Raw genomic sequence first — 13,945 nt, forward strand, 5'->3', positions numbered from 1 at the left:
CTCTTCTGCCATCAAAGTGAGTACATCAAAACTGAGGGTATTTTTGCGGCTTCTTTTAAAGTTGTGATTTGAAGAAGTTGTGGATGAGAAGCGCAAGAAGTTATTGCGCAACTTTGAATAGAACATGAATAGAGTGTATTTTCAGTTAAAACATCAGAGAGAAAAATGGAGTTTGCTGCATTTTTTTTCTGAATATGCAGACTACAGAGAGACTAAATCCAAGTCACTTTAATCAGTAAAAATCTCTAAAAACATTATCTGAATGTACTATATTCTACAAAATATTGATTCCCTTAATGCACAGCAAAAAAAGTGTAGTTGATGTGGCCCTTTTGAGCAGCCTTTAAATTAAATTGTAGCGATACTCAATTTATTCTGTACACGGCACGCATTCTCAAAATATCTTTCCAGGGTATCGGATGCTATATTCAAGTTTCGATGCACCTTCCTATGGCATTATTCTCCTGAGTTAGCTTTTGTCAAGACCGCCTTTAGAAAAGCAGTTATGGTCTTGATTATGTGTAGTCTGTTTTAAGAGTTTGTATTCCTCTGTGATGGTTGTTACCTGCTTTTAGGTTAGCTTCCCCTCAGTGGGTAGTCACACTGGTGAAAACCAACACAAGCAGAAGAGTGACAGGGTTAACCATATAGAGTAACTACGACTTGTGACTGTGCTGGTGGCTGAGAATCTTTGATGTTATTTGTAAGCCCCAAACCATTTAACGTTGTAATTTTTTAGTCTATATCGATTTGTGGGTGTCAGAACATTTTCCTCTGAGAATCTTGCTCGACTGCTTCAGAAAGTTCATAAACAGGCTTTGCTTACTAGTGCATTTTAATAAAGACCATCCCGTCATAAATATTGGTGCCTTGCCAAACTTTTAAAACTTGGGTGTTTGAAGTGTGTGTCTTGTACTCACCAGCTTTTCTCTCCCAGATCCTCTCTAATGATAAAGTAGGTGTTGGCTGGAAGATTGAAGATGTTAATTTTCTGTGTTACAAACTCTGATTCTCAAATGCTAAGACATGACATTGCTGTCAGGCAGTAATAATACCTTTACCACTTTATCCAAATCTGTCATGGAATAGGAGTCTTGCTGCAAGGGCTGAGTACTCTTCCAAAATTGAAGTAGATTGGGAAAAAAGGACCATGCTGTGTTACTCAGTGTAGGAGTGGTAATCATAATCATGGGCTTGCTTAAATCCCATAAACATTTCAATATATATTAATGTATTTTTAAAAGTATAAGCATTTAAGTCAGATGTAGTTAAATAGGGCAATAAACTTTCAAAATGTAATTTTGTGGGTTGAAGAGGGTGCATTTTGGTGTCTGTGTCATGCAAGAGCGTAGCCATAGGATGTGCTGGGAAACAAGACACTTTCCATTTAAGTTTTTTAATTGATGTTTTCAGTTAAAATTCAGTTTAGGGGAGAAGGAAGGAAGAAAAATCACTGAGGCTTTTTGTCAAGGGCTTAGTCTGAAATAAAATGTGGCACAGTTACTTTTACTAGATGGCTTTGAGAGCAAGGAAGTGTCTCTTAGGGTGAGAAAGTCAGTTCGTGTGCCGGACCAGGTTGAATTCTGTTACTCAGAATGTAATTAATTTTGATACAGACTATGCAGGAAAAAGCACATAATAAAAGGAGCAGTTGCTCTCTGTTCAGATTGTAATACTATGAATCTGAGAACTCTGGAAACTTTCTGGTTTATGCTCCTAGAATGAGCATGATCTCTTTGTCTGTGGTAGAATCACACTGTGTGGTTCTGTGAGTGTTACAATGCAGGAATGGTGTCTTCAGGGCTTTTTCTTTTGAATGGAAGACAGCAAAGTGTTGGAATAACACTCTGGCTCTGATGTTGTGTTTAAATAGAATGAGTCAGCTGGGATTTTTGAGTTGTCTGCAGGGTCTGTAAAAGGTCGTGACTCCCAGAGGTCATAAATAACTATTAATTTTTAAAAAAAAAAACACACACACATTTTTATCAACTTATTCTTGTTTTTTTATTTGTGTATTTGGTGTGGTTTTTTCCTGAATGTGTTACCAATTTATGGGAGCATTGTCTGGTCTCTGGAAAACTTGATTTAAGATTACAGAAAATGAAAATACGTAACTTGCATTCTGCTAATTTGTTCTGACTTTTGTGAAATGTTAACTTCTGCAAAAGCCTTTCAGTGTATATTAAAAATAAATACATATAACAAATTATTTATCTGGTTTTTATATTTAATGATCAAATAAGTATTTGATTTAATTTGAAAGCTTTTTAGTGCTTTGCATCCTGTTAATATTAAACTAAGTAAACAGTCAAGTGGATACGGTCTTGCAATTTCGTTATGCTTCTGGCTGCTATTGTAGCAATTGAGGTAAAGCTGTTTTCCTCCTGTAGTTTTAGTTTATAGGATGTAGTGATTTAGTCTTCAGGGTTACTTGAGGGACTACAGATAGAAAACTTCTGCATTGGTTCTAGATCAACCTCAAGCTCTGATGTCAAATTGTTTTGCATTTACCACTGTAGAGCTTATAGCTAAAAGACAATAGGGAATTGCTTTTAGAACCTGTTCCTTGGCATCTAGTTCGTTATACTGAAATTGAAGGTGACTGCTTCATTTCTTTTTTTTTTAGTTACAGCAAATACAATTTCTGTAACTGAGGAAGTCAAAATGATAAGTAGAGTTGACTGGAAGAGGGAAGGTAAATTAAAGGGCATGCATGCAGAAAATTCTTAATAAGTGGGAGCTCTTGCCTAGCAAATACAGTATTTTAAGTAAATGGATGTGGCAAATAAGAGAATGCAATCCTGTTCAGTATTGTGATCTATAAATGTGCATTTGTTCCTTATTTGTTGGAGTGAGGGGCAGGGGCAGTAAGAAACTGCATTAAAATATATTCTTGATTAACAGCTTCTTTAAATTCCTGTTGACTTTATAACATTTGTATTTTGTGGGCATGTGACATTTAGTGGAACTTTTTGCCCTTTGTATTTCAGTGACAGACGTTTGCTACAACCTGCTCAGGTATGTGACATTCTCAAAGGAGTTATATTGGTCATCTGCTACTTCATGATGCACTATGTTGACTACTCTATGATGTATCATCTGATAAGGGGACAGTCTGTCATAAAGCTCTACATCATCTATAACATGCTTGAGGTAAGAATGTTGGCATCAGGGTATCAAGCATGCTTTTTTCAGACTATCTAAAATATTGTTAATATCACAATATTTGTACTTAGAATATGGCACATCCTGTGTGCTCACAAATGTGCATGGAAAAATAAGCCCAGATGCAGTGAAACAGACGAGATCATGAAAAATAAGTCTTGTAGGTGCCGTTTCAGGTTGCCTAGTTCCTGTAGCTTATTAATCAATCTAGTTGAATGAAAATTGAGAACTGGAAAGAAAGGGAAGAAGAAATGTCTTTAACTGCAATACAAGAAGTGGAATGAATGAGCTTTTGGACTTGCTGAGAAAAGTAAACTATTGATTTGAAATAGTGATAAAATCCTGAGAGAGACAGAAAAGGAAGATAGTAGAAGACATGGAATTTGGCTTCATTATGAAAATACAGCTTTCCTTGTTACTGCTTAACCTGTCTGAGTCCTGGCTAGCAGACAGCAGCCTGAGTATGTAAACCATAAGTTGAATGAATATAGTGGAACAAGAAAAGGAAGTTCTGTTTTGGGAGTTGAGGTAAACATACTTTCCTGGGGAAATAAACCATTTCTGTTTTGTTATTGATATAAAGCAGGAGATTTTTAATTGCACTTCTATGATCATTGAGTCACAAAGTAAACAATGTTTTCATAACTACAACCTTATCCCTGTCCTGTAAATACAGGAATACAACCTCTTGAAAGGACTCAATCAGAGCCTTGTGCACAAAAGTTACTCCACTAGGATTCTGGGATCTTCTGTTTGAAGACTGCTAAAGGAAGGCTATGCTTTGCACAAAATCTGAATATTTTGTCTAAAGACATTTGGTTTTTCCTCATAAAATATGAAAATATTGTATAAGAAACATACTTGATGATCCTAAGTGAAATATCGTACAAGCCACCTCACTTGTTAACTCAGGGATTTATTTCCTTTGATTCTAGATTTACTGAAAAGAGTGTACAAGTATTAAATTGGCACTGAGTTGCTATGTGGACTTTAGTTGTGTTGGGAAATATTCATCCACATATAGTTCCATAATGTAGGGGAGATCATCACTCATCACTTAGTAAATTAATCCATGTGCTCAAAGTAGTAATTTCTCTTTATTTCAATACTACTTCAAGTAACTACTCTTAAAGCCGAAAAAAAACAGCACTTACGTGCTTGCCCCATAATTTGAAGAGAGACTGCAGAGTTTGCTGTGAATGGGAAGCCATGTGCCATTCCATTTTGAGTGAAGAGGGAAGAGCTGAGTTTTTTTGCTACATTTGGCAGAACCAAAAGTGTGTCTGCTAAGAAATGTTGCCTGAGTTTAGGGTTGTTTTTTTTTAAGAAAAGGGGAAGTCCATTTATACTCTTAAGTAGTAGAAAAGATACATTGTATTTTTAAGTTGGAAATTGTGTTTAATTTCCATCCTGCTTCATGAAACCCAACATGCTAAGCAGAGCACATGAATTTTAAGGGACGCTTTTTTTTTTTTAATATATATGTCATGGGATCCCACTGAAAGACCTGATTGATTGTCAACTTTCAATGGTTTGAATTGGCTTGCTTAGGCTAGTTTGGTGAATTTTGTTACAAGTCTCTGCTACTAATGCAAGCAGTACTTTTTAAGGCACTGTTAAATATGCTTTCTTTTTTAAGTAATAGACTTTACATTTAAACAGGTTTCCAAAACAGGAAGATTTTTAAATTTTCTTTAAATTACTGAACAACAGAGATGTTTACAGTGTCCCAATGTTTTCGGCTGTTGGCAAGTCCGGGGAATATTGTCCTGGACAAATAAGAGGAGTGCAAAATCTTCAAATTATGTGCTGAATGCTCCAGATAGTCAGCCTGAGGGGAGCATTCAGCACATTTGGCTTAAATGACTTTTCTTTTTTAGATTCAGACCCACCGGCTCCTGCTCCTTGTGAAGCCCCAGTGTGCCTTATGCTGGTGACAGCACTCACCATGGAATTCTGCTGGAGCCTGGAGCCGGCATGTAGGGTTTAGGTAAGTCGTATTTGGAAAAGCAAGCAACAATATTGTGTGTTGGGTTTTAATATTTTCTATCTCATCAGCTAAGAAACGAGGACTGCCTAAATAAGCCACCGTTTTATGTGTTAAAACCCTCACAATATTGTGAACAAAAACTTAGCGAACTCTAAGAAGTCTGTAGTTGGTATTACCACACCAACTGTAATTACTCAATGGGTCGTCACAATGAGCAGGAACCAAATAATGCAGCCCGACTTAATTTATAAAAAATTAAAAGCCGAAAACAGTACCACTGTAAATATCTCTCAAACTGATGGATTTTTGAACTTCAGATGATGGTTTTGTTCATTTCGTTTCATAGGTGATGTTTAGAGACTAGGATATAGTATAATTTACTTGAGACATCCACTAAAAATTTTAATTCAGCATTCAAATTTAGGAAAGTTCAATAAATGTTGGCTTGAATAAGTTGAAGTATGACTTCTCCCCTTAGTATCTTTACATTTAGAACTCTTCATTAAAAAGTCAGGATAAGATCCTAAATCTAGGTTATTTACATTGTCCCAAGAACTTACTTTCTAGTTAATAGGTGTGGTTCAATATATGCAGGTGCGTCATGCATCTAGTTTTGTATTGCTACAAGTTATTTTAACATGTCCAGAATTGTTGTCTTACAGAAAAACAGTAACAGGAAATAACCAGTTGTCTTTATTTAATAGACATAAGCAGTTTTTAATATTTTAACTATTTCCATGAGGTATAAAAGATATTTCAATTTATATATTTTTAGCCAGACTTATGCCATGTGATACAAAATTTAATTTTTGAAGTGATGTTTTTGTTGTCCTGTGCAACTTCCTGTTAAAATTACTGAACTAGTATAAAGGCAGAAAAGAAAGCCTTTCTTTGCAATGATCAAAGTTTTCCATGCTTGATGATGATGAAGCGCTAAGAACTGGTGGAACTTAATGTGAACTTTCTTGCTCTGCTATTAAATTACAAGTTCAGATTCGTCTCCATGTTTTTATGATCTTGAGAATTACTGCTAGAGTTACACTTCAGAAGTTTGTAGGTTTTTTGAACTAATTTTCCCTTTGTGGCAGAATTTCTAGTTCCTCTTGATCACTTGCTGTGTTAAAGTACTTTTAATTTTGAATTCTGCTTTGTGGAGAGATTCGTATTGAGTATATCTTTTATTCCAAGATGTAAGGAAATGGTACAGCCAGTCTAATTTCAGTTCTTTTTTATACCTATAAGCTAACGTTGTTCCTTATCACACATTTGAAATTCACTCTTTGTTATTTTTCTCCCTCTTAAACCCAGAGGGATGGGAAAAAACATTTAGGATAGTTTGATGCAACCTACACGATCCTTATCAAATGCTGAAGTTTGAACTGTGCTTGGACGTATTCTAAGGAAGCGTCTAAGAGGACACTACGTGATTATTTGTGATAAATAACTGTAGAAAAAAGGATAGTTAATTCGAAAGGGTAAAGTAAGCAGCTGAGTATACAAAAGGAACGATATCGCTGTGAAATCCGGAGTGGAAATTGAATGAAGAAGAGATGGAAAGTAATAAATATGGAAACTTTTTTTAGATTGAGCTGTACTTGCAGTGGCATAGTCAAGTGTTGGAGAGAAAATTATTGCTTTAATGCAGTAGAAAAATTCTTTTGTTTAGGTGGCTGATCGTCTATTTTCTTCGTTTGGACAAGATATTTTGGATGCTCTTTATTGGACAGCTACAGAACCTAAGGAACGAAAAAGAGCTCACATAGGTGTGATTCCTCACTTCTTCATGGCTGTGCTGTATGTCTGTATCCTTTTTCTTCAGCAGATTGCAAAGTTTTCTTAAATCCAGAGTAATTGCTCTGCATGATATGTTATTATATCTTATATTATATTATATTGGTTTGTTTAGCCTTGAGGCCAAAAGCTTAGGGGAGACCTTATCACTCTGTTCCAGTATTTAAGTTACTTCTGGGGAGATTCCAGTTGGACATAAGAGAAGAACTTTTCACCATGTCAACAATCAGCCATTGGAATAGTCTCCACAGGAAGGAGGTGGATTCCCCAAAACTGGACACTTTTAGGGTTTGGCTGGACAGAGTCTAGACTGTGCTTTTGCCAAGAGAGGCTGATGATCCCTGAGGTCCCTTCCAACCTGGTATTCTATGTTTTTGTTTTAATATATTTGAAAAATTGATAGTATTCCTAAATCAGCGTTCCTTTACTTTCAGAGTAAGTTTGCTATTACTATATGTTTTTTAAATGAAAAAAAAACAAAAAACTTTTAACCTGCATTATAAAAAACCCCCACTTCATAACGGTATACCACTGTAGTAGTAGACATCTTTTTTAAATATCTAATTTGTAATAAAATGAAAAATAGTGATTGGGCAGGTCATGGAAACTTTGATTTCTGATTTGTATTTGAGAATTTTGGGTCACAGGGTCTTGAAAACAGCGAGATTTTGTTATTTACTGGAGTGTTACAAACACCTAGGTTGAAAATATTTTCTTGAAATGAAGAGATAAACTCATACATATTCAAGATGCAAATGAGTTTAATGTGAAGCAGCCCTACAGTGAACTGATGAAAGTGATTTGTAAAGAGATACATAGTCCAAGAGATGTGATGATGAATTTAGAATTCTTGTACTTTCCCCTGGTTTCTCTGAAATCTTTAGACTCATTTCTTTATCTCAGATTTTTTCCCCTTCAGTTTGTATTGCTATTTCCCCTGGATACTGTCATTAAGCTATTTTACAAGAAAAATTATCATAATCGTTGCATGATACAAAGCACTGTGGGTACATTACATAGGTTTAAATACTATCTTGCTGTAAATCTCATTGATAGGGAGGTAGAAACTTTTCATAAAACTTGGGAAACAAAAAAGGAAATTTGAGTTTGGGTGCTGTTTAGTACTGTTGTGCAGAAAAATTATTTGCAAGTATGCTTCCTTAACCCTGCTATCTAGTCCTGCATGCTATTCTTATAATGGTTCAAGCAACAACCCTTAATGTGGCCTTCAACTCCCACAATAAATCACTGCTGACCATCATGATGTCCAATAATGTAAGTATGTAGTGTTATTATGTAGCTACCCTGATGTCTTTTGTGTATCATAAGCCTATTTGCATATTATTTGTATGATTTGTTTGGTTTTTTAATCAGTAAAACCTAATTAACTGTTTTTAAAAATTTGCAGTTCGTTGAAATAAAAGGAAGTGTTTTCAAGAAGTTTGAGAAGAACAATCTTTTTCAGATGTCAAATAGTGGTAGGTATAGCTGTGCTAATCGGGGAAAAAATGTGAAGCAAGATGTTAATTTTTTGATTCATTTATTTAATACTGTTGTTAAATAGCTTTCCCATGGTGAATTTGAGCCTTCTGACTTGAATTCCTCATCTCCCTTATTACTGTTTGATTCAGTAGGATGAAACTGGGATTCCATTTCCAGGAACTCTTTTTTCTTAAATGGCTATTTTAGGTTTGAGGTGCTAAACCAACCCATTGTCTGTGTGTTAAAATTATTATTAAATACAAATTTCAGATTTAAAGTCAGATTTAAAGTCAGATTTAAATTCAAAATAGCCATGTTTTCAAATGTGTGAAGTCTTCTTTGTAGTGTTGACAGTGATCTCAGAATGCATGTTGTTTGGCAGTTGTGAGGATGGTTCTTGAATATTTCCCCCTTCCCCAAAAAAAATGTAATGATGAAATTTCCATCCCTGGAGATGTTCAAAACATGTGAAGACATAGTACTTCAGGATATAGTTTAGTGGTCATGGGAGTGCTGGGTTGACCGTTGAACTAGATGATCTTAGAGGTCTTCCCTGACCTTAATGATTCTGCAATTCTATGAAGTCACTGGCTTGCGAAGGGAATATTTAGGAAGCACGTTATGCTTTTGGCACTTCCTAACTGTTACTGCTTAGTATGAAATGAACTCCACTCTTGTGGAAAAGCTGTTAAGAGGTATCCTTTGATGGAGGTTCTTTCTAATACTGGTATCAGCCACCTAAAATATTTGTTGGGTTTTTTTGCTCTCAAAAGTAATAGAGAGATTGCACTTCAAGGTTGTAATGAGGCTTCTTTGTTCGTAATATTTTCTTCAAATATCTTCAAACACCTTTCTCTTTGTTACTTTGTGTCTGTGATTATTTTAGTCAAAGCTCTTTATACAGGTAGGCAAACAAAATAGAATATATTTTTTCATTCCCACTCTAGTTTTTTAAACCAAAGAACTCAAATGTTCAGTAGGTTAAAAAAATAATGTAGATACTTATTTATAAACAAATTATCTGGTTTGTTTTTTTTTTTATCAAGAGCTAAACTTTCAGAAGGCTTGCTTCAGGTTTTGAATTCTGGCTATTAATGAGAATTTTGTCTAATTCATCTGCAAACTGCAATGATAATTAATGCAAATGTTAAATGGCAGTTGTATTGTCATGCTTTGGATGAAAGACTATTTATGTAAAATCTCACATGTATCGCATAACAGAAAAATTAGCACTAAATTTTAGTCTTACCTCATAGGTTTAAACACCCCAAAAATAATCTTCCCAAACAGGCTGATAAGGTCTATATATTCCCTGCTAATAGTATGTTTTTTTGGTTCCGAGGTGTAAATACTTAGATTGTTGAAATTAAATATATTTAACTTTACAGTTAGAATATCTAAAAGTGATTAAAATACTGGCAGAAAATAGTTACAGGTACACACCTAGCTCTCCTGCTGCAAGGCGAGGCCTCTTTCTTAATTTACATATTGAAATAAATGAAGGACTGCTATTAGAAATGTCTAGTAATTTTCCCCGTAAAAAGCACCTGCCGTAATATGCTAGAAGAAATGCATATCAATATTTTATTGCTAGATATTATTATTGAAGACCCATAATAGCAATATCAGGTCTTCTCTTGTCAGTTGGTGGAAAAAGTGATACAATTCATTATCCCATATGGGGATGAAAGCAGATGAGTACATACAAAAGAGAGTGTGCAAACAAGCTCATTTATTCCCTTCAGACAGATAAATTTTCCTGGAACGGTGTGGTTATAAATAGCAGTGTTTTTCTTCTTTCAGATAAATAATGTAGACAGGTTTTTAGGAGAGATTTTCACCTCTTTTGAACTTGAACAGATTTACTGCATCATAGCTTCAGTAAGGATGGATCAGTATTGCTTCAATTCACATATTCTGATAACTTTGTTGTACTTGAAATGTTTTATTTCCTGCAGCTGAAGTGGTAGCAAGTCTTGTGCTGGTGTGCTGTGCCAGTGCTATACCCACCCCTGGAACCGAGGCTAGTCTGGTCTGGGGAGCTCCCAGTTAGCCTTTGGAGAGTGCCCTGTGCATCCTAGAACATGATATGCTTAAACTGCCTGCCTAGACTGAAATAAACTGCTAAAATTAAAGCACTGAATATAGGTTCCCCCCCTATATTTCCCATCTTTCAGCTGCTTCTAGCTGTTTTCTCAGATCTGCAGTCTCTGCTGGAGGGCAATGGCGGCAATAGTGAGTTTAGACGGACTGGATTGAAGCTCTTTGCACCATCTTTTCAGGGGCAAAACGTTGCCCTTGTCTCAAACACATTATGTAAAGTCAGTGAACAAGTACTGATTAGCACAGAGGAGCTAAATACACTAATTTTGGTGAGGGGGAAAATAAGATCAGTCTCAGAGGCATCTGAGGACCTTGTCATGCATAACTCCTTTGTTATTTAACACAATAAACAAATGAAAAATACGAACTTGCAGAACAGTAAGATATCCATGACCTCAAGAGGAGACATAGTGATCAAGAGAAGTTGCGACAAGTAGAATTCAAAAAGCAAGTACTCTTGTGAATAGAAGTGTGAAAACAACTTTTTCGGTTGTACTTTCTAAGATGTCCTACAGTGTGCATTGAAATACTTTGCAGAGCTAGCTTTATGGTATTGGAGACAGCGTGTAGTAAGATGCCAGCATATGAAGCGCCACCAAATTACCAGTTTAGATCTGGAAATTGTTGAATCATTTTCACGTGGCTTTGTGCCCAGCAGTGGCTTGTGGATAGCAAGCTGATGTGTGACTGTACTATTTTTCTGTACTATTTTCAGTTCTGGACTCAGTGTCTGTGGAGTCAGTGTTCCTTCTCATCTTTGTAAGGCCGTTTAAAATTCTGCTCTAACAGCTAGTTCATTAAAATTTCAGGACTAAAAGAACTGTGAATCATCTGCCTAAAAACTAGCTGATGATTCCTTGTTCAGTCTTTGATCCTTTCTTGCGCGCTCCAGTCACTTGTTCAGAGGTAATTGTTACTAGAGCTACTTAGAATTTGCTAAGGTGTAAACCAAAAGATTGTGTTTCACTACTTATGCTATGATTTATAACCAGATTTTAATCTAAACATATAAACAGTAAGATTAACATGATCAAAATGGTTTTTTTCCTTCCTGATTAAGGATTCCTGCATGTGCATCAGGGAGTCTGGAAGGAAATACCTAGGTGTTCTAAAGACTATTTTCTACTCGGCCAAGTACAAGTGCTGCTTCGGGATCTCTGTTCTTGGAATCTCACTGCCCTTCTTGTTAGTTACCCCTGGAGATTGCCTGTGTTCTTCAGAGTTTGGGTCCTTCTGTATGAGTTCAGTAATTAATTGTTCGAGATGTTGGCTAATTAATTACACTGGTCTGTACTAGATGCAGTGCTGGCCTAGGAACATGCTCATTTCCAATCATATCCATTTTTATAGTCTTTTTTCTTTTACATATTTTTTTAAAAGTGACAGTACCCTCTGACATGTTGGCACTTAAACTTCGGGGCTCTATTGCTATCAGACCTTTGCACTGTATGTCTGAATTAGTGGTAGATGTCAATTCTTCAAGATTTATGAGCATAAACAGTGAGAAAGTATATTTCTCATGTGCTTGTGGATGTAGCTGAAGACCATTTAAAATGTCCTCAGTCTATTGTTTTGGCTGATGTTTAACCATGTGTTATAATGGAAAGAGTTATTAAAGCCATGCTGTATTCTAACTGAAAAGCGGTTTGTGATGTGCTTATCAACAAAACTTTATGGGATGTGTCCAGAACTGAGTTGAAATGTTTGTTAATAAGGACTGTCATGGTGGAGAATGAGCAGAGGTTCCTGTTTATTCCCACTTTGCTCTTTGTGATACTAAAGCAGAATAGAGACATTTCCTTTTACCAGTACTGGTGCTCTCTATAGCTAAACACTAACACTGATGGCTTGTCACTGTTGCCCCACATTCAGATATGTTAGTTTACTTTCCTTTTATTCTTCTTTAAGAGTGTCATGTTCATAAATGTGAATCTAGGAATGTAGCCTCACTTGTTCTGGAGTTTACATCATCATCAAAGTGGTAATACATGATATGAAAAATTCCCTTCACCTGTTTAAAAAATAATACATGGACATATACAGCATCAAGTAAGTTCATAATAAATGATGAAACATAGTTGGTGCGTATTTTGTATTTTGAAACTTTAATTGGAATTTAGGGCTGATGACCAGTGGTTTTTTAGGATGTCCTGAAACCTTTTTTGTCCTTGCCTATGAGGATGAGAAACAAAACAAATTTCTGAATCGTTCAGATTTTACTGTTCAAACTGCTGCAAAATGCCCTTTCTCCCTTGCTTGTGTCTCTGACAATCAGTTGATAAGAGGGACGAGGATGAAGAGGAGCAGCCGCACTTGCTTCTCTCGCTCTGAGCAGCTTTCAACAGCTGTGGCAGCAGAGATAACAGATTAGAAGAGAGGCCACTGATCACAGGAAAAATAAGCAGAGGGGAAAAATAGGTGTCAGCCTGTCATCCAGTCTCAGAAATTAGCGTGTCAGAAAAAACGTTTATTATTATAGTATAAAAGGAAATTTAAGGCCAGAGATGTGCCTTCTCAATTTAATCCTGTCAACTGGTGAGCTAACATATACTGAGCACGTAATAAATGTCTGAAGGGTTGGCCTGAGACAGGCTTTAATGTCTGGCCTGAATTTAAGGTCCTTACTTCCCACTTGAGAATTTCTGTCTGTACAGGCCTCCCTGGGATCTGAAGCACTGAAGATGGGATCTGTGTGCTGTCTTACTGGTGATCCGTGATGTGTGATGGCAGTGTGGAAGTGTGCAATGCAGGGGAATACAAGTCGAAACCTTTTTGAGATTTGGGGGAAAAGTTTGACAACTCAGTGATTATTTTCAAGTTGCTAATGATAGAGAACATAGATCAGGGAACACTGGATTGCATATTAATCCATTTGTGACAGTGCCAAATGATATCTAAGAACTAGATTTATCAGAAAATACTGAATTCTGGTAATTTGGACAGTATTTGGTGAATTTGAAAGCATACATGACTTGTTGGAGTGTTACCAGCAGGAAACAAAAGACATTCAAGTTAGGGCTTCACCTATGTCCTGTTTTTTCTGGTATTTAAATTTATTTTACTGAAAGATTTACTTGTTTCTTCCACCATACATATGCCACTTGTTCTGGTTTTGGAAATTTCTGCTTCCTCTGACCCTTTTCCAGCACATACTGAGTGATGAGTTTATGTACCCTAAAAAGTGCCTTTTTACATGTGAGCATGCAGTCTCATTCTTCCTGAATTGTGTGTGTTTTTTTTTTTCAGTCCTGGAGGATTTCTTTTATTTTTGCTTCCTTCCTTTGGGCTTGCCAGTATTATGAAACTTCTTTTTTAAAATGAAGGTTGTTGTTATACTAGAATACAGTATAGCATGGACACTGTTGTTGGTCACTTAAAGATGATGGAAGCTGCTGAAACAAGGTCAAATTTTTT

The 13,945-nt window shown here is 36.0% G+C and overlaps 1 protein-coding gene across 1 annotated transcript in view; it reads left to right on the plus strand.

The window, feature by feature from the left end:
- The window catches only part of TAPT1 (transmembrane anterior posterior transformation 1), a 39,639-nt gene that overhangs the window by 11,615 nt on the left and 14,079 nt on the right, over positions 1 to 13,945 (plus strand). Inside the window, exons 4-7 of the mRNA XM_009869336.1 lie at positions 2,991 to 3,153; positions 6,822 to 6,957; positions 8,124 to 8,221; positions 8,355 to 8,424. Of these exons, the coding sequence (XP_009867638.1) occupies positions 2,991 to 3,153; positions 6,822 to 6,957; positions 8,124 to 8,221; positions 8,355 to 8,424 (467 nt within the window). The remainder of the gene's footprint in view (positions 1 to 2,990; positions 3,154 to 6,821; positions 6,958 to 8,123; positions 8,222 to 8,354; positions 8,425 to 13,945) is intronic.

Source organism: Apaloderma vittatum, unplaced genomic scaffold (assembly GCF_000703405.1).
Source record: "Apaloderma vittatum isolate BGI_N311 unplaced genomic scaffold, ASM70340v1 scaffold30985, whole genome shotgun sequence".
Taxonomy (NCBI): Eukaryota; Metazoa; Chordata; class Aves; order Trogoniformes; family Trogonidae; genus Apaloderma; species Apaloderma vittatum.